Here is a 21,127-nt window from a genome sequence, read left to right as displayed (position 1 = left end):
GGTTTACCAAGAATTAGGAAATGAAAAGAAAATTTAGAATATTTCAAGTCCTGGTTCAATTTAAGACCAACTGATAATTGTATATATCAAGAAACGTTTACCAGTGAATTGGCCAAATTTCTGGCTACAACCATAATTAACAAAATCAATAGGAAACATAAATCTAAAGGAAATACAAAAAATAGACTGTCATCTCATAAATTATTTAATTTGGAAGCTACATGTATAATGTATGACTTCACTGTATATTGAACGAAGTGTAAGAACATGGGCATACTGCAACAGTTTGGACATCGAAGATGATTTGAAAGTTGATTCGAAAAAGTTGAATGTTATGTAGATTTCAGAAATTGTTTTATTACGAAGTTCTGCTACATTAGAACCAGAATGTACAAATTAATTCAACTTGTGGAAACAGTGAACAAGAGTTGTCAAATTCAGCAACATATAAACTGAACTGAGTTAATAAGAAAAGCTTCTGTACAGAGTAACGAAGGATGTCTCTACAGTACGTAATAGGTGTGTTTGTGGATGAGGATGTCAGTTTAGTGCTTATATTGTCCTGTATATATGTTGTTTTTTATCAGGGGAACTGTAAGGTTTAATGTAGTCAATAACTATACTGAACCAAACATGTGTCGGAAAGGCGCTCGTATGTAAGGATGCTTAAATGCTGCTGATTTCGGCCCTTGAAACACTACAAGCTATACACACCACGGAGGGTAAGGGCGACTATCACTGCCCATAGATTTTATGGATCGTTGGGTCAGACGATTCAACAGAAACGTTCTACAAATTTAATTAACCCTGAACGAAAAATAACTTACAACACTAAAAACATTGATAACATTTCGCACCGCGTATTTGGTTGTGACAATGTCTAGAAGCGACAGTTCGTAGGATTAACGATAAATTCCTTATCATATCACAACCGTTTCAATTGTTTGTGCCATTCTCGGTCGGGTTGGACCGGTCGGTACCGCTGTACAAAAGCAAACCTTCAACGTTACACCATCGGAGGTAAAATTTCGCTTACTGATCACGTATTCGTTTTGTAGTAGAGGTGTTTCCAAGTCGTTAAACTTGTCAACCGTGCAATCTTATAGACTGTGTATCTTTACAGGCAATGTCTGACGGGCGGAGGACTTCAAGCCCAGTTCATATATTATTGTGTATGTCATTGGAAATTTTAAATCAAAAAGAGCCGAGGATGTGTTTCAAAATATGCCATGTGTAAGCTGGAGTTTGTCTTTAGTAAGTGATTCAGTTGTTGTTTTAAACATTTCTTATAACTTGAACTTGTATCATTGATTTGGGAGGAGGCATGTCGTTCATGAACGGGTCCCATGGCTCGCTCGCCCCTACGGACAATGTCCAGTGGATGCAGATTCAGAAGGATACCTTTACTAACTGGGTAAATGAACAGCTCAAATCTAAAGGCTCGGAGGTTCGTGACCTAAGGACAGATTTTTCAGATGGCGTTAAGCTTTTTACTCTGGTGGAAGCTCTTAAGCGACAGAAATTACCAGGGACCGTCTCAAAACCGACTAATAAGTACGAAAAACTCCAAAACATCACTGTAGCCCTGAACGGCATCGCGGACGACAACGTACGCATTATCAACATAGGTAGGTGTAACGTTATATCTTAAACCTATTCACATGTATACCGTGATCTGAATAACATGTTCACAGAAGATGAACACGTGTTCACAGATAATCGGTTCATACAACGTATGTCAATGTATAGCTTGTTCAGAGATACCATTTATAACTTGTTCATTTATAATCTGTATCCTATACAACATGCAGTCTTGTATTATGCATCATGCCCGCCCAACTAGTTCACAGATAAATTATGTCATGAACCTGCAAACTTGTTCACAGGTAATGAACACCTCCACCATGTACAACTTACTCGTTAATATATTTTCTTCATGGTAAGTCTTTACCTCTTGTTCAGTGATTAATATTATATCATGAACCTTAGCAGTTTGTTCACAGATAAATTAGATCGTGACTACATAACTCGCTCACAGATAAGTATGTCCCTACATACCGTGTTCAGTGGAATTTTTCGACTGTTACACTTGTTAACATATTATAAAAAAAATCATTATGTCCATGTATCATTATGATTATTTTTTTGATACCCATAAAACCTGTTCGTGTATTTATACGGCAACTTGTTCACCGCTACATAGCTGTGTTGAACGTCCCCACAGCTGGACGTTTTGGCCATTTACATCTAGAACTCCTTCATAGATAATGAACCCACCTGTTTTCTTTATTGTTTGTTAAACACATATTATTATGTATACAACTTGTTCACATAAACTTGGAATCCTAGTACATAAATCTGCAAACAAAAATAATTATACATATGGGAAACAAATAATTTGTTTGTTCCCGAAAAAAATAAGCTGAATGACAGTTGCTACAGCTTTGTTTCAGAGGTACTCCTCTGTATATTATGTTTAAGTTACAGGTTTGTGAACTCACCTGTGTAATGTATGCGCTCCGTCTGACTGATTATGCATGCCAATTATTTAATATACACGTTCTGTAGCTTATTGGTACGTTTGTGTAGAACCCATCACGTCACGCGTTATTAGCTTTTTAATTATATAATGCATAAATTGCATATATTTAAAGTCAAAGATATAGAGTTTTAATTTATACCGAGTAAGTTATTTAAACTCTGAGTATTTTTATCAAACGAATGACTTTGAACCTCTATTTTTAAACTTTATGTATATACGATTGGCATCAAGCAGTATTGTCCCAGTCGACCTCTCATCGTTAACACTGAACCGACCAAGCTACAAATTGTAACATTTAATACTATCTCACTTGGTTCACAGTCTATGTATCTTAGCTCTAATGTTGCAGCCTACGTACCCTACATCCAGTTATACTACAGTGTTGTGTGCTTCACAACTGTTCCTTGCGGGCATACTGCCTGCTTAGGTTTACGATCTATCACGTGTCATAGAAAACTTCTAATATGACGTCACGCCTAAGTCGTCATGATCAATCAATGATCATTAGGTACGTTTTGTCATGGTCGTCCTTTTGAATCAGTTCGTCCTTCCATTACATCAAACATCTCCACGATTGATGTGTTACGCTGTGCCTAAGTTTATTATGAACATGTGTTTGCCAATATCGTTTATCAATATATAAACCATTGAAATGATATGTGAAGAAAGGTCTAAGCTGCGCTAGACTTAGCACTAGATGACTATCACCGTTAGGTCTAGATGTTAGCTTTGTAGTCTAAGACTATGTAAGACGAAGCTGTGGGTAGTTGCTAGTTTAAAATGTGCGTCTAACTCATAAAGTCACACATGGAAACACATACAGGAGACATCAGACCCTCTACCTACTTCACAGGAACGTGGGAGTTAGGTTACAAAAGGAGACGTTTTCTGGTAATATTCTCAGCAGACATCACCACAACATTATAATAACACCAGCGGAGGAGAAAAGTTATAACGCTCGTCTTTACCGACAGCGTCCTATTCGTAACATCGTGATCAGCATAGAGATAGTATTCACTCTGTATACATAAAAGTGTAGGTGTTTGTTTAAAGCAGGGACATTTTGTCGAATATTACTAATATGAAAAGTATGGCCATATGATTTAAATAGAACAAGATACACCGGAAGTCCACCCACAAGATTTAGCACAGTTTCGGGCTACCAGTGGGTCATATAGATGACTGAGGCGATCACACTCATCTCTGTTCATTTAAACAATAACTTTTTTATATTTACATTTATTTATTTTTAAGACATGTTTCTACAAAAAAACATTTGCCCTGCCTCAAAATACATTTCAGGCGGCCATTTTATTTGTTTACATATTCCTACACCTGAAACAGGCAGTTGTAATTATAGTCGAGCAGTTGTAATTATAGCCTATATAATTACACTTGCCCTCTAACGCTATTGTAATGGGACGGCGCGGGGGCAAATGTAAATATACTGTGATGAACATTTTCGATACATTTTACCTCTGAATTATGAGGTCGTAATCTGGTTGTCCCTTTGTCAAAATTTCGTGTTTTCCTAATCCATCTTATGGTTGGTTATGGTTTTTATGCATGTTTTCAGTGTCAATCTGTTGTACTGAGGTGAACGATTTACAAAATGTAACCGTGTTCCTAGTTACTTGAAGATAGTTATCTTTTTACGTCCTTTTTTGTGATCTTTTCCTAATTTCTTCCCAGTTTCTCCCACGTAAGATCCCCGACACTTTAACAATGACCTGTTGGTTTCCAGAATGTCTGTTGTGGCTTTAGGATGTACAAGTACTTGTCCGGGATGTCCCTAACGATACAGTATCACTAGGTGCTGTCACAGTGCATAGTGTACCCATTTTACTTGGAGGTTACTAAAACAGTATGCTCATGCCTTCAGATTTAGTTTATGTATCTTTGATGTTGTCTCTTCCTCTTTTTGTATCTTTGATGATGTCTCTTCCTCTTTATGTCTCCTTAATGATGTCTCTTCCTCTTTAGGTCTCTTTTATGATGTCTCTTCCTCTTTATGTCTCTTTAATTATGTCTCTTCCTCTTTATGTCTCTTTTATGATGTCTCTTCCTCTTTATGCTTCTTTGATGATTTCTCTTCATCTGTATGTCTCTTTGATGATGTCTCTTCCTCGTTCTGTATATATTTTATGATGTCGCTTCCTTTTTATGTACCTTTGATGATGTCGCTTCCTCTTTATGTCTCTTCGATGATGTCTCTTCCTCGTTCTGTACTTTTGATGATGTCTCTTCCTTGTTCTGTCTCTTTGATGATGTCTCTTCCTCTTTATGTCTCTTTGATGATGTCTCTTCCTCGTCCTGTCTCTATGATGATGTCTCTTCCTCTTTATGTACCTTTGATGATGTCTCTTCCTCGTTCTGTACCTTTGATGATGTCTCTTCCTCTTGATGTTTCTTTGATGATGCCTCTTCCTCTTTATGTCTCTTTGATTATATCTCTTTATCGTTCTGTCTCGTTGATGATGTCTCTTCCTCGTTCTGTTTCTTTGATGATGTCTCTTCCTCATTATGTATCTTTGATGATGCTATTCCTCGTTCTTTATCTTTGATGATGTATCTTCCTCTTTATGTACCTTTGATGATGTCTCTTCCTCGTCCTGTCTCTTTGATGATATCCCTCCCTCTTTATGTACCCTTGATGATGTCGCTTCCTCGCCCTGTCTCTTTAATGATGTCTCTTCCTCTTTTTGTATCTTTGATGATGTCTCTTCCTCGTTCTGTCTCTTTGATGATGTCTCTTCCTCGTTCTGTACCTTTGATGATGTCTCTTCCTTGTTCTGTCTCTTTGATGATGTCGCTTCCTCTTTATTTCTCTTTGATGATGTCTCTTTCTCGTTCTTTATCTTTGATGATGTCTCTTCCTCTTTATGTACCTTTGATGATGTCTCTTCCTCGTCCTGTCTCTTTGATGATGTCCCTCCCTCTTTATGTACCTTTGATGATGCTATTCCTCGTCCTGTCTCTTTGATGATGTCTCTTCCTCTTTTTGTATCTTTGTACTCGTTTTGCCTATGTGGCGTGAACTTTAGTGGACTTAAGCCCTGATATCTTGATAACTTTAGTGTAATGATATGTAACCATTTTGTAACCAGCAACTTCATCGTGCCGTCTTCATTACCTATCTTTAGGGCGACCAGGGGAGGTATCCGACCGTTTTCCTCTTCGTCACATGCCAATGTTATGGAACTCTATGGAACTATTTTTTGTCCGATCGGTTGGTTTGTTCTATTATACTTTACTCCCTTCCTTTTGATGACCTCCTAGGATGTCATTTGTGTATATTCGTTTCCAGCATTGTGGGTTGCGGTCAACTGGTGTGTCCTTGTTGCAGTCTGTAAAATGTTCCATGAGTGTACTATGTACGCTTCTATAGATGTGATCCATAAGCACAAACTTTGTTTATAACAAACGTCAGTAAGCGAGTTTATATACCTGTACTTTCTACTCACAGCTTGTAGAATATCATTCACACGTTCTGTTTGACTCCATACAAACGTTGTGAAGAACATGTTACCAACTCAAAGAACGGAAGTAGTTTCTTTTGATAGATTAATTGAATATCCCTATTTACTGTTACCTGAAACAAACGTGCCATGTCAAAGAACATCTTTGCTAAAGAGACATTATGCATCGATAGCTTCTGTGACTCCGAACACAGCTTGTTTTACAGGAAAAGAGTTATTAAATGTACATGGTTAATTGTAGCTAAATGTTGTCGTTGTTGTTGAAGGATTTGGAATAATATGACAGACAGATACAGCAGGAGGGGAAACTTAAAAGATATTTCCACAACGGGCAAGCACCAGTCTCAATTTTTTGTTTTGTTTTACTTTCTTTTGTTAAACGTCCTATTAACAGAATTTGAGGACGAGCCTCCGTGTGTTGTGTATGCGTATACCGACTTTATAGTGCCATCGCACTGAAATACCATGACCCGAAGGTACCCAGCACTGCATTCCGTCTGGTCACATTATAATGGCAACAGGAAAACAATTGTCGCCTTTACCCTTTATGCTGAACGTTAAGCAGGGAACAACAACCACCAGTTTTAAGGACTTTGGTTTGTCCCTGCATGGGGACAGGACCAATTGCATTTCTGACCTGGGCGAACGTTCAGAATAACGCCAAAGAATAGGTATTGTCAATCAAGGCGCTAGGAAATAAAAGGTAGTTAGAAGTAGAGAAATATGTATATATATATCCCAAATATTGCAATTGGTACAGCAGAATTGTTTTGATCGCTTCCGTGTCCCCGAGTACAGGGCCTTTAAGAATAGACCACATCATGAGTATTCTTTGCATAAACGTTTATATAATTATAAATCTAAAGTTCATCAATAACAAGATACAGTGTAACATATTAACGTTATAGCTTTGTAAGTCAATATTTATATGTACTATTTGGAGTCTGGTGTAGAGGATCAGAAACGAACCTGTATCAGATATATACTTATCTTAATTGCATGAATTGGACTGTTCTACTTGCGATTCGTTGTAGGGCTAACAAGTCAGGACCGCCTTGTTCGTATGGCAACAAGGGTGCAAGGTAATTTGTGAATGGGTAGTGACGTCATCGTCATATTGAATCACAGTTTAGATCAACACGCTTATAATAACCAATGCGACTAGAAATAGTTGTAGTTTTCCCCTTTAGATCGGACACCCACCTTGTAATGTAGACTCCCTATATACAGCCTCGTTCATACATTAGGGTCCTACATTTCAGTAGCACGGTCTATCGCACATGTTCTTAGATTGCACCTTAACCAACAGTAACGTGTATATCAGTATAGCAGTATAGTACGTGTGCTGCATAGATCTCGTCAATAAACAACATCACGTCATCATTCCATCCCCGGTGGTACAATAGGTACGAGCTTGTCTATCTAGTACAATAGGTACGAGCTTGTCTATCTAGTACAATAGGTACCCGAGTTCATGTGATGTTCTAACTTATATATTTTTATAAGCAGCGTCTCTACAGACCTAGCCATGTTCTCTATTAAACAGGACAACTTATCACCAATACTCCATGTCTGTGTGATTGAGTCATCTGGATGTGGCCTGATTGAAACCTTCCGGAATAGGATGTTGATATTGTCATCAAAAACTCTTCAGTAACCACTTAGGATATGAATGATTTGATCTGCATTACATATGTATTAAAATTCTTTTCATGTTTTTTTGCAATTCCAACTTTTATAAAATGTGTATACGCCCTCGCTCTGCCATGGTATAGTGCTTTGTAGTCCCGTTACAACGTGACGTGATTCATATATGTATATTTATATATCAACCTTGCCCCGTATGCTGCAGCAATATCAGGCTGGTGTACCGTGAACACCTTTCAGGTGAGGAAAGAGTAAAATTGTATGATTCAAAATGAAGAAATGAGAAAGAAAAACACGTTTTAAGGATTGACAGATGGCGTTGTAAACAATTCCTCCAAGGACCCAGCATAAGATATATAAGTCAGTTCTACTTTTAAATATTTTAGTTTCGTTATAGTAACTTCCTTTCGAAAGTTTGGCCGTAAGTCGGTTTGCCAGTTTCTCCTTGATATACTTATGCCTTTGATATATTGGTCACAAATCAGTTTGTTCTTCTTGACATAAGACTCACAAGACCGTTACTTGTTCTGATATGTATACTTAACTTTGGTTTCGTTCTATTGGTACATGTATATTGGTCACATATCAGTTCCGTCCCACGGACAGTTTCAATGGAGTCACAACAGTTGTATACATAAAGATAAGGTACAAGATGGAATGTCCGAGAGCTCGAAAAAAATAGTGTCCCATGAGAAAAAACTCGAGGGTAACTCCAAACTTATTCTGACCTGTGTTTTGTTTATAGATAGTAAAGTGATACCAGAGGGTTACTCCAAACTTATTCTGACCTGTGTTTTGTTTATAGATAGTAAAGTGATACCAGAGGGTTACTCCAAACTTATTCTGACCTGTGTTTTGTTTATAGATAGTAAAGATATACTAGAGGGTTACTCCAAACTTATTCCGACCAGTGTTTTGTTTATAGATAGTAAAGAGATACTCTAGGGTAACTCCAAACTTATTCTGACCTGTGTTTTGTTTATAGATAGTAAAGAGATACTAGAGGATAACTCCAACCTTATTCTGACCTGTGTTTTGTTTATAGATAGTAAAGAGATAATCTATGGTAACTCCAAACTTATTCTGACCTATGTTTTGTTTATAGATAGTAAAGCGATACTAGAGGGTAGCTCCAAACTTATTCTGACCAGTGTTTTGTTTATAGAAAGTAAAGAGATACTAGAGGATAACTCCAAAATTATCCTGACCAGTGTTTTGTTTATAGATAGTAAAGTGATACCAGAGGGTTACTCCAAACTTATTCTGACCTGTGTTTTGTTCATAGATAGTAAAGATATACTAGAGGGTTACTCCAAACTTATTCCGACCAGTGTTTTGTTTATAGATAGTAAAGAGATAATCTATGGTAACTCCAAACTTATTCTGACCTATGTTTTGTTTATAGATAGTAAAGCGATACTAGAGGGGAACTCCAAACTTATTCTGACCAGTGTTTTGTTTATAGAGAGTAAAGCGATACTCTATGGTAACTCCAAAACTATTCTGACCTGTGTTTTGTTTATAGAAAGTAAAGAGATACTAGAGGATAACTCCAAAATTATCCTGACCAGTGTTTTGTTTATAGATAGTAAAGCGGTACTCTATGGTAACTCCAAACTTATTCTGACCAGTGTTTTGTTTATAGATAGTAAAGAGATACTAGAGGATAACTCCAACCTTATTCTGACCTGTGTTTTGTTTATAGATAGTACAGCGATACTCTATGGTAACTCCAAACCTATTCTGACCTGTGTTTTGTTTATAGAAAGTAAAGAGATACTAGAGGATAACTCCAACCTTATTCTGACCTGTGTTTTGTTTATAGATAGTAAAGATATACTAGAGGGTTACTCCAAACTTATTCCGACCAGTGTTTTGTTTATAGATAGTAAAGTGATACCAGAGGGTTACTCCAAACTTATTCTGACCTGTGTTTTGTTTATAGATAGTAAAGAGATACTAGAGGATAACTCCAAAATTATCCTGACCAGTGTTTTGTTTATAGATAGTAAAGTGATACTAGAGGATAACTCCAAACTTATTCTGACCAGGGTTTTGTTTATAGATAGTAAAGCGATACTAGAGGGTAGCTCCAAACTTATTCTGACCAGTGTTTTGTTTATAGAGAGTAAAGCGATACTCTATGGTAACTCCAAACTTATTCTGACCTATGTTTTGTTTATAGATAGTAAAGCGATACTAGAGGGGAACTCCAAACTTATTCTGACCAGTGTTTTCTTTATAGATAGTAAAGAGATACTAGAGGGGAACTCCAAACTTATTCTGACCAGTGTTTTGTTTATAGAGAGTAAAGCGATACTCTATGGTAACTCCAAAACTATTCTGACCTGTGTTTTGTTTATAGAAAGTAAAGAGATACTAGAGGATAACTCCAACCTTATTCTGACCTGTGTTTTGTTTATAGATAGTAAAGATATACTAGAGGGTTACTCCAAACTTATTCCGACCAGTGTTTTGTTTATAGATAGTAAAGTGATACCAGAGGGTTACTCCAAACTTATTCTGACCTGTGTTTTGTTCATAGATAGTAAAGATATACTAGAGGGTTACTCCAAACTTATTCCGACCAGTGTTTTGTTTATAGATAGTAAAGAGATACTAGAGGATAACTCCAAACTTATTCTGACCAGTGTTTTGTTTATAGAAAGTAAAGAGATACTAGAGGATAACTCCAAACTTATTCTGACCTGTGTTTTGTTTATAGATAGTAAAGAGATACTAGAGGGTAACTCCAAACTTATTCTGACCAGTGTTTTGTTTATAGAAAGTAAAGAGATACTAGAGGATAACTCCAAACTTATTCTGACCTTTGTTTTGTTTATAGATAGTAAAGAGATAATCTATGGTAACTCCAAACTTATTCTGACCAGTGTTTTGTTTATAGAAAGTAAAGAGATACTAGAGGATAACTCCAAACTTATTCTGACCAGTGTTTTGTTTATAGATAGTAAAGTGATACTAGAGGGTAACTCCAAACTTATTCTGACCAGTGTTTTCTTTATAGATAGTAAAGAGATACTAGAGGGTAACTCCAAACTTATTCTGACCTGTGTTTTGTTTACAGATAGTAAAGAGATACTAGAGGGTAACTCCAAACTTATTCTAGCCCTGATATGGCAGCTTGTCATCCGCTATCAAATCGGGTTATCAAACATTCAACACCGGAACTGGATGTTGGCATGGTTACAGGCAGTACTTCCGGAGTGCAGTATCACAAATTTTACTTCCGATTGGACCGACGGAAGCGCCCTTTTGTAAGTAGAAGCAGACACAAAATATCGCAAAATTTGTCAACATGTATAAAACGAAATATGGTACAATTTCACAGTTACAACATGCATACACGTAGTTGTCTTACAAAAATGTCAAAGTTTTAACAATGCATATAAACAAATATTTGATTTTATATTTTGGATAATTGATGAAATTTTTGGTTACTATCACATTAATCAGTCGATAGATTAATTGATTGCTATATTCGTGTTGTTGATAGAGGCCTGCTGGACTTTTGCGTGCCTGGGTTATACCCCACCTGGAAGTCATGTGACAAGTTGGACAGGTAAGGACGATTGTGAGGGAGGGGCAGCAGGGGACATGGCAGGAAAGGTGTGAGCCATTTAGGTGTGGAGAGGAAGAGAGAGAAGGCGGGTGGTGATGGGGAGAGTTCAGGTTGTCGTGTCGTGTCAAATACAATACGCTGACCAGTCGCCGAAAAGTCTTATGGACATTTAGCTCAATAACAGACTGTGTATGGATATGGGCGGAACCTGAAGTACAGTAGTGTATATACACTATGTACAAGCGTCCATTGGCATTGTAAACTTGACCACTGTGACAATAGCGGTATAGATAGATAATTAAATAGCGTGGAGTGGATGTTAGCCTGACTTATAATCTCGGTAGGAAATTGACAACAGTGCCCATCAAAAACCTGACCCCGCGGAATTCCTTTCATAAAGGACATGGGATGTCATTGGGCTGACTCCGTAGCGACGGCTGGAGATTCCCCGTGTCCGTCCTAGCGAGTAATGGTAGTATAAGGGTGATTAACTGGAAACCCTGCCCCGGGAATGTTGGTAGTGTGTACACGAGGAATGTACTCTGTATATATCGCCTAGGTTAGACATTCTAGTACGCCCGTCATATTTGAGGGACAAAAGCTACAATACATACAATTATTCATGTATGTACACTGCGCACCGATTATATACAAAGAGTGTTATGCCTGCAAATGAGACAACGTTAATTGGATATTCCACAGCTGAGGTTTAATTCGGACATTGCTGTGGAGTTGTGTTTACGATGTGGGTTTTGGGGTGACATAACACGTAGATTACACACCGTCGCTGTGTACGCTTAATGTCTTCATATTCTTATATATAAATTGATAATTACGAATTAGTTAATTTTCCGTTCAATTCTCATGAACTTTTTGAGTGATACAAGTAGCACTGTGTATCAAAGTTAATTATGGAAACTCATGGTTCTGATATCATCGTACAGTAGGCCCGGTGGCCAGATCAGTCGCTTGACAATTGAAACTTTAAATAGTTAAACTTTCGTTTCTACCCCGGGGTCCTGCCACCTGCTGTCTAATGATTCTACACAAAGAGAACACTAACGTATCTTCATTGACAGCTGGACACTGGTCTCAATATTATGATTGCGTCCATTTCTGTTTAAAGGTTACGAACGAAAAGAAATGTATTGTTACTACTATCGATATGGTATCTACAAAGACACCTGGTGGAGAGTTGTAGGTTTATAGGTATGACTAAATAATTGGTAAATTAAATCATACACAGTCATATTAAAACATAAGGTTACAGTATACTATGTTGTTTTATATACACTACTAAACTGAATCGGTATGATCCAATAGAGTACAATTTCGGGCGTAACAAAACAACTACGGCACGACGGCCAGCAGGATATGCTAAACAGCTACAGTAACAAGGTACATTATTCTGTTCGCATATTTTATTTCAGTATAGACATACACCGAGGCGACGAGGGGCAAAACACATCAGTCATTTCTTTCCGTGTTCAATTTAGGGCGATTACATTCCTTAACATTTTGACCTCCTACGCTGGAGAGTTCTGTGTCCGATATCTAGGAATGGTATTTCTAAAGGATGAGTAGTGTTTTTATTTCATCCATAACGGTAGAGATATGATACAAAATGGATCGGAAAAGGGATGGACCGACGAAAAAAGATAGCCGAAATGGGGTGAGGGACGGGGAACGAGAAGGGAGGAAAAGGGTGACGGAGATATCCGACAGGGGGAATAGAAGGAAGCAGTGGCGGATCCAGAGGGTTTTTTGGGCTTCAGGAAACCCCCCCACCCCGATAATTTTCTTTAAAAATCATGTGTTTCACCATTTTCCTCAATTTTTCCCCACATGGAAGGGAGAGGATTACAGTGCAGTTTATAAGAGGAAATATTGGAAGGAAAGGAGTAGAGAGTAAAATATAAATGAGAGAGAAATCCCCATATTACAAAATACAGACTGTTTTACAACATGGATTGTGTGACAAACATGGAGTGTTTGTATAATAAATGTCACAAAATAAAAACACGTGATGGTATGTCACACACAAACACGTGACCCAATATCACAGTGTTCAGACATAACATATCATGCAATACAGACACGTGACATCGTGTCATACGATACAGGCATGTGACCTCGTGTTACAAAAAACATGCAGGTGACCGAATGTTACACAATACATACATGTGACCCAATATCACAGTGTTCAGACATAACATGTCATGCAATACAGACACGTGACATCATGTCATACGATACAGGCATGTGACCTCGTGTTACAAAAAACATGCAGGTGACCGAATGTTACACAATACATACATGTGACCCAATATCACACAATACAGAAACGTGACCCGGTGTTTCACAATACAGACACGTGACCCTATATCACACAATACAGAAACGTGACCCGGTTTTTCATAATACAGACACGTGACCCAATATCACACAAAACAAACACGTGAACCAGTGTTTCATAATACAGACACGTGACCCTATATCACACAATACAGAAACGTGACCCGGTTTTTCACAATACAGACACGTGACCCAATATCACACAATACAGAAACGTGACCCGGTTTTTCATAATACAGACACGTGACCCAATATCACACAAAACAAACACGTGAACCAGTGTTTCAAAATACAGACACACTTTTCAATTTCCACACTTTGCGGACAAGTGGCCCAGTATTCCAAAATTAAGACGCATAACCGCTGACATATATCTAAATACAGACATATGATCCAAAATCCAATAATTCTGACACACATTACATCCATTCTTGGGTTATATTCTGAAAACAATGATGTCCTAAATATTTCAGGGAAAACAACTGCAGAAAGGCAATGAAGCTAGCCAGACAACAGTTCGGAATACCTTTAATTCTGCGTTACAACATGGATTGTGAGACAAACATAGAGTGTTTGTGTAATAAATGTCACAAAATAAAAACACGTGATCGTATGTCACACACAAACACGTGACCCAATATCACAGTGTTCAGACATAACATGTCATGTAATAGAGACACGTGACATCATGTCATACGATACAGGCATGTGACCTCGTGTTACAAAAAACATAGACGTGACCGAATGTTACACAATACAGACATGTGACCCGATATCACACAATGCAAACACGTGACCTAGTGTTTCACAATACAGACACGTGACCCTTTATCACACAATACAGAAACGTGACCCGGTGTTTCACAATACAGACACGTGACCCAATATCACACTAAACTAACACATGAACCAGTGTTTCACAATACAGACACGTGACCCAATATCACACAAAACAAACACGTGAACCAGTGTTTCACAATACAGACACACTTTTCAATTTCCACACTTTGCGGACAAGTGGCCCAGTATTCCACAATTAAGACGCATAACCGCTGACATATATCTAAATACAGACATATGATCCAAAATCCAATAATACTGACACACATTACATCCATTCTTGGGTAATATTCTGAAAACAATGATGTCCTAAATATTCCAGGGAAAACAACTGCAGAAAGGCAATGAAGCTAGCCAGACAACAGTTCGGAATACCTTTAATCCTGCGTCCGGAATATATGGCGAGTCCAGAGCTTGATGAGATGTCGGCCATAACGTATCTGTCTTACTTCATGAAGGTCGGGGCTCCGGGATACAATGCCTGTTTGCAGCGACTGCAGCCGTTAGTGCGCAACACAACCGTCTTTAATTTTACCGTAAGTAAATAATATGAAAAGGCAAAGCCTTAAAAGAGCGTAGCTTTTGTTGATCTCTGATATTTACTGATTAAGAATACAACTTTCAGAATGAGATAAGATAAACTTTATTTAAAGTCGGCTAGTCGAGGAATAACAATAAAACATAAGCTCTAATGAGATTAAGACCGACATAACAATAGGGAAACCGGGGCAAGTTCGTCCCTTTTTTATTGTTTCTTTATTAAAGTCCGTTCTAGGAAGTATGGCAGAACGTCCGTTTTTGAACATTATTCAACCATCCTGTCGGAGGATTGGATGGCCGAACGAGCCCCGTCATGGGGTTAGTTCGGGAAGGCATTCGGGTAAGTTCGGGCCCCATCGGAATCAGCTTAAATATGACGTCATAAAGCATGCAACGCCAGATTTTACCGCCAATTTTACGACTTTTTATGTGTTACATGGGCCGAAATTGCCACGGTATCATTGGCGGAAACTCTCCGGGCCCAAATTGATACTTCAATAAATTCTTATCGTACAGCAATATGGTAGTGCGTGATTCTACTTCTACTTCTAAATGGTACTGACCAACTTCAACAATTTGAAGATAAAATGTCAGACGAGGAGTGAAACATGGATACGAGATGGTCTAATTTGCGTTCGAAAGGTGACGGTAGAGGGCTGATTTGAATAATTCCGTTGTGTGGCTCGAAATAATGTCAGGTGGGAGTTTGTTCCACTCGGGTATAGTTCGAGGGAAGAATGATGCCTTTCTGATCTGGGTTTTTGACTGGGGAATTTGATACGAAAACTGGTGGTTTGTTCGGGATTTTCTAACTGTAGGGATTAATCTGTCTGATTTTACGATAGCGACTTTCTGGTTTACAATGTTATGAAGCATGGTCAGACGAGCATCTCTACGTCTATCTGCTAGAGGGCGCAGCTTTAGGTGGTCCAACATTTCTGACACACTGGACGTACGATGGTTGTACCTGTGCTTATTGAGCACATAGCGCGCTGCCCTTCGCTGGACCATTTCCAACTTGTCAATATTTGTTTGGGTGTGAGGGTCCCATACTGTACAGGCATACTCAAGTGATGGTCGAACTAATGATTTGTATGCCTGTACTTTGGCTGATGTTGAGCCAATTTTAAGATTTCGTCTTAAAAAGCCTAGCGTAGAATTTGCTTTTGGGCAGATAGTATTTATATGTGAATCCCATTTAAGGTCAGATGATAGTGTTACACCCAGATACTTGTCCTGTCTAAGATGTTCCAGTATGTGTCCATGTAAAGTATAATTATGGACTATTGGAGTTTTGTTTTTAGTCACCGACAACACATTGCATTTGTTTGGGTGGAAGATCATTTTCCATGTATTTTCCCAGAGCGCCAGTTTGTCAAGATATTTTTGAAGTGTTTCAGCATCACTGTTTGACTTGATGACTAGATATGCAATAGTGTCGTCTGCAAATAAACGGATTGTAGCATTTAGACCCACAGGGATATCGTTTATAAAGTAAAGAAATAAACTGGGTCCCAAAACTGACCCCTGGGGTACCCCGGAATGGACATCGACAAAATCAGACTTCTCCCCTTCAACTACTACTGTCTGAGTTCTACCGGTCAGGAAACTTTCGATCCAGTTTTCGACATTTCCACGTATACCATAATGTTTTAGTTTATGGTTTAGGAGAGAATGACTGACCTTGTCGAAAGCCTTAGCAAAGTCCATTATGACGATATCTGTTTGGCGTCCCTCATCAAGATTCTTTGAGATGTCATCCACAAATTCAAGAAGTTGGGTTTCGCATGATCGCGATTTGCGAAAACCATGTTGGAACGGATACAATATGTTATGGGTATCGGCATGAGTCATGATAGTTGAGACCACAATGTGTTCCATACTTTTGCTACAGATACAGGTCAGAGATATGGGCCTGTAGTTTTCTGGGTGAAATTTTGGACCCTTTTTATAAGCAGGTGATATATTTGCAGATTTCCAGTCTGAAGGCACTATGCCTGTTTCCAGAGACTGATTAAATATTAGGGTTAATATCGGGGCTATTTCTGTTGCAAGCTCTTTTAGTACTCTGGGTTTGATGTCATCAGGGCCCGAGGCCCTGTATGGATTTAGGCCTTGGAGCAGTTTTAAGACACCCTTTTCATGTATAGAAATTTCAGGCATGGCAGGGTGTTTATCGTGAGTAGGCATGTTGCATCTAGTGCGAAACTGCTGGTCGGTAAAGTTTTCAGGAGGAGTAAAAACAGATTGAAATTGTGCGTTTAGCACCTGGGCCTTGGTGGTAGGGTCATAAACAAGTTTACCGTCCTTTTTCAGAGGAGCTTTGCCACTATGGTCTGATCTTTTGGATTTTAAATATGACCAAAACCGTTTTTTGCAGGAAAATTTGTTTTCGTTGTGTTTTCTGGGGTGATGATATTATCAATATGGCTCCAGTAAGATGTTCGGAGTTTTCTCTGTATATGATGTTTCAGGTTTTTATACTTATTTTTTATTTCAGTGTCTCCTGATTTTTTTGATCGTTTGTACAATCTATTTCTTCTCCTGATAAGTTTCTTTATGTCAGGGGTAACCCAAGGTAGGCTGGGTTTTGTCTTAACTATCTTGTGGGGGATATGTTCTTTTATGAGTTTAGACAATTCAATTTTGAAATACTCCCATATTTTGTTTACGTCCCACTCGCTATTTTCTGTCATACAGTTGTACACGTTGATAAGCTCAGCTTTAATTGAATTCCAGTTTGAGTTTTTATATACTGGGATGGATCTTGGTTTTTGAGAATATTTTTTGTGGGTTAAGGTTCAACTCTGCATAGACTATGTCGTGGTCAGAGAGACCAGGGATAATTTCTGTTCGAATTATTTGGTTTGGGAAATTTGTAATGAGGAGATCAAGGATATTTTCATTTCTGGTGGGTTGATCGATTACCTGGGTGAGTGCCGTGTCTTCCAGTAAGTTGGCAAAATCATAGTGTATTTTCACATGATTTGTTTTGGGTTTGAGGACTTTATTTTTCCAGTCCCAGCCCGGGAGATTGAAGCCGACACCTATAATGAGGGCTGCATTATTAATTTTGGTGGCTTCTTTAAAGGAATAGCTAAACAATCTCATACTGTTTTCGTCAGATGTTTTGGGATGATAGAAGGAGCAGATATAGAGTGTTTTACTCCCGATTACATTCACTTTGGCCCATATAGATTCACTGGCCTTGTTTGGTGTCAGATCATGTACTTCTTCGCTGATGAGGTGGTCTTTTATAGCGATCAGTACACCGACACCATCTTTATCAGTGTCTGACTTTTTTCTGTCATTTCGGTAGATCTTATAGCCCGAAGGGAATATTTCGGCTGATGTTATGCTCGGGTTAAGCCAGGTTTCAGTCCCAATCACTATATCAGGCGCAGTGCTATCCAAGACATTTTCAAGAAGATGTTATTTATTTCGAATCGACTGGAAGTTGATGTTAACAATTCGCAGTGGTTTTTGTTTATGTCTTTTGTGTGGACCTGTGTTCTTTCTAACAGGAGTCGAAGAATGGATTGGTTTGTGTTGGAGTACACAATTACTGATGTTGGTATCTGTACCCAAATCACCAAGAAGAGACAGGGTGTCATAGGGGTTTGATGTATTTATCCCATTTAGGTCGAACAAAATTTGGCTGTAATTTCGGTGATTACAAACAATACAATGTCAGCTTACATCGCTAACATTCAGATCTTCAAATGTTTCTGTGTGTACGTTTTGACAGTTTATGTGGTACCACTGATTTCATGTCTCGCACATGATACCCCTATGGTTCCAGTTAATAGTACTGTCACACGTACCACACATATACTTGGTACTGTTGTTTTTTGGGCCAGGATTGATTTCGACGTCATTTGAGTCTAGTATGACTAAGGCTAATAAGAAATACAAGGCTCTCCCTGACTTTAATCTTGGTATAGATTTCATAGGCTTAAACAATTTGTACAGCATATGGTCATAGCCAGGGTCATTTGATTTTTTGTCAGAGATGGTAAAGTCTGTAAATAGGTACAGGGGATGATGACACTCATGATTTACTTTCGTTTCTATATGAAGGTAACACTTTGATGTTATTTCATGAGGCACAACACTATTCCAATCAATGGTTTTGGTCAAGCACTTGTTTTCTAAGTGCCAGTCTGGCTTGGCTTTCATGTATTATCGTTTGAAGCTGTCAGTGTGTTACACGTTTGACTGTAAAAAAGTAGCCATTCCGTTTCAAAAAGTTTGCATAACTAGAAGCGAGATCAGGATTTTCTTTCTACCCTCTCAAAAGTAATTTTCTCCTGTTAAGGGATTTTACATTAGAGTTTTCCTCGCCATTTTTTCGTCGTTGAATTCCCAGCCAACTAAACTGCTAAGAACTTTAAGTTGTAAATATTAGCTCAAAAACAAAAATATCAGGGATGGCCGAACTTGCCCCGGTCTCCCGTATGTAATTTATATCATTGATGATTGGTAAAAATGTATTCACAATATAATTGTTGCATCAATGACGCCATTTTCTTCCAGTCAAAGCTAAAGGAGATATTTGTTCTTGTGCGTAACGTATGTGATGGGTCGGGTGGCGCAGTGGATAGCGCGCTCGCCTTCACCAAGATGGCCGAATTCAATATCGGTCACCTGCCCGACCACGCGGGTTTTCTCCGGATACTCCAGCTCCCTCCCATATCAAGAATAAAACCCTCTGCGTGCTTCCGTCAGGGTACAACGAGAATGATTGAGATAAAAGGGGGTGGGGGGGGGGGGGAAACTGTTATGTAATTACTATAGAAAAAGTGCATATTACATATTTGACGATTAGTCTAAGTAAATGTTCAGAGATGTTAGTTAAAAAATATGAAATTAAAAAAGAAAACATTGTAATACTTTGACGTAACTGAAATCGTCTTGATATGGATATGTAGTCTCATTTACTGTTCCATCCTGAAACACCGGATTGAATTTCAAATTTTGTAACTGTCACCGAGGTCTGACAGGTAATGATGCAAAATAAAATTAGTTTCTGTCTGTAACTAGTTATAAATCGGCACGCGTTGTGAAAAAGTAATACGTTGCTGAAAAAGGGTGTTGAACTTGGGTTGGTTATATGGAAAATTATTGTTAATTTCGTCATAAATGCATTTTCCATTGGTTCTTTTATGAGTGGTGATGCATAAATAATGGAAAGACTATCAGATTTTCAAAAATGTCAATATTTCGTTCATATTCTCAACAAATGGAAATCAAAAGGGGATGAAATTTTTAATGATCTCGCGGTAGAAATATCAACAGAACCGGGTTGATGACAAAAAAATCTTCAGAAAATATCCGCATTTTTACTTATTGTGCATGTGGAAAAAACTGAAATAAAAAAAGTCTTGAAGCACCGACAAAGAGATAAATGCAACAGACATCAGTTCCAGAATTTTCCGGTTATTTTTCATCCTTCCGGAAATAACCGTTGTAGGCCGATGGATTGTGACGTGCTTGTGACGTCATAGTATGATAATCTCTGAACGAAGTTTCATGCCTGTTAGTATCACATTTTATATGCTAAATTTTTTACAATCAGAATGTATATTATTTTTTATCTAAATAAACAAGTAATAAAACATGGGTATTGTTTTCACTATATGAAGATGTTCATGTATTGGTTGAAACAAAATTGTCTTTCCTTCAAGGATACACTTACTGTTTCCCCACTGGACGTCTACTTCCGGACGAAAAATAATAAAGGCAATGTGTAGAAAGAGGAAGCAACTCTGTATTTACCATTAAAGCTCTTCGCTTGGGCGCCTTTGGCGCCCGAGAGCTACGCTCTTATCAACGTTAAATAATCGTATTCAAATAATGAGCCCTGACATTAATGGGAAATTAAATATATATAGAACATATCTAGCGATTATGATTTCATTATATCAACACAGTGAGTTGATAGGCAAGTATATGCATCCTAAAACACAATGAGTTAATTGGCAAGTATATGTATCATAAAACACAGTGAGTTGATAGGCAAGTATATGTATCATAAAACACAGTGAGTTAATTGGCAAGTATATGTATCATAAAACACAGTGAGTTGATTGGCAAGTATATGTATCCTAAAACACAGTGAGTTGATTGGCAAGTATATGTATC

General features: G+C 38.0%; 1 protein-coding gene across 2 annotated transcripts in view; it reads left to right on the top strand.

The window, feature by feature from the left end:
• Nucleotides 1–1,064: 1,064 nt before the first annotated feature.
• Nucleotides 1,065–21,127, top strand: part of LOC110454123 (filamin-B-like) — a 72,215-nt gene continuing 52,152 nt past the window's right edge. The window contains exons 1-4 of one of the 2 annotated variants that reach the window (XM_021503499.1): nt 1,065–1,628; nt 10,754–10,943; nt 11,183–11,248; nt 14,766–14,979. In XM_021503499.1, coding sequence (XP_021359174.1) covers nt 1,325–1,628; nt 10,754–10,943; nt 11,183–11,248; nt 14,766–14,979 — 774 coding nt within the window. In that variant the 5' untranslated portion in view covers nt 1,065–1,324. Of the gene's footprint in view, nt 1,629–10,753; nt 10,944–11,182; nt 11,249–14,765; nt 14,980–21,127 lie in introns of those variants that run through there. The other variant, XM_021503498.1, reaches the window with a different exon arrangement.

Source organism: Mizuhopecten yessoensis, unplaced genomic scaffold (genome assembly GCF_002113885.1).
Source record: "Mizuhopecten yessoensis strain PY_sf001 unplaced genomic scaffold, ASM211388v2 scaffold7685, whole genome shotgun sequence".
NCBI lineage: Eukaryota > Metazoa > Mollusca > Bivalvia > Pectinida > Pectinidae > Mizuhopecten > Mizuhopecten yessoensis.
This window is presented reverse-complemented; position numbering and strand designations above follow the sequence as displayed.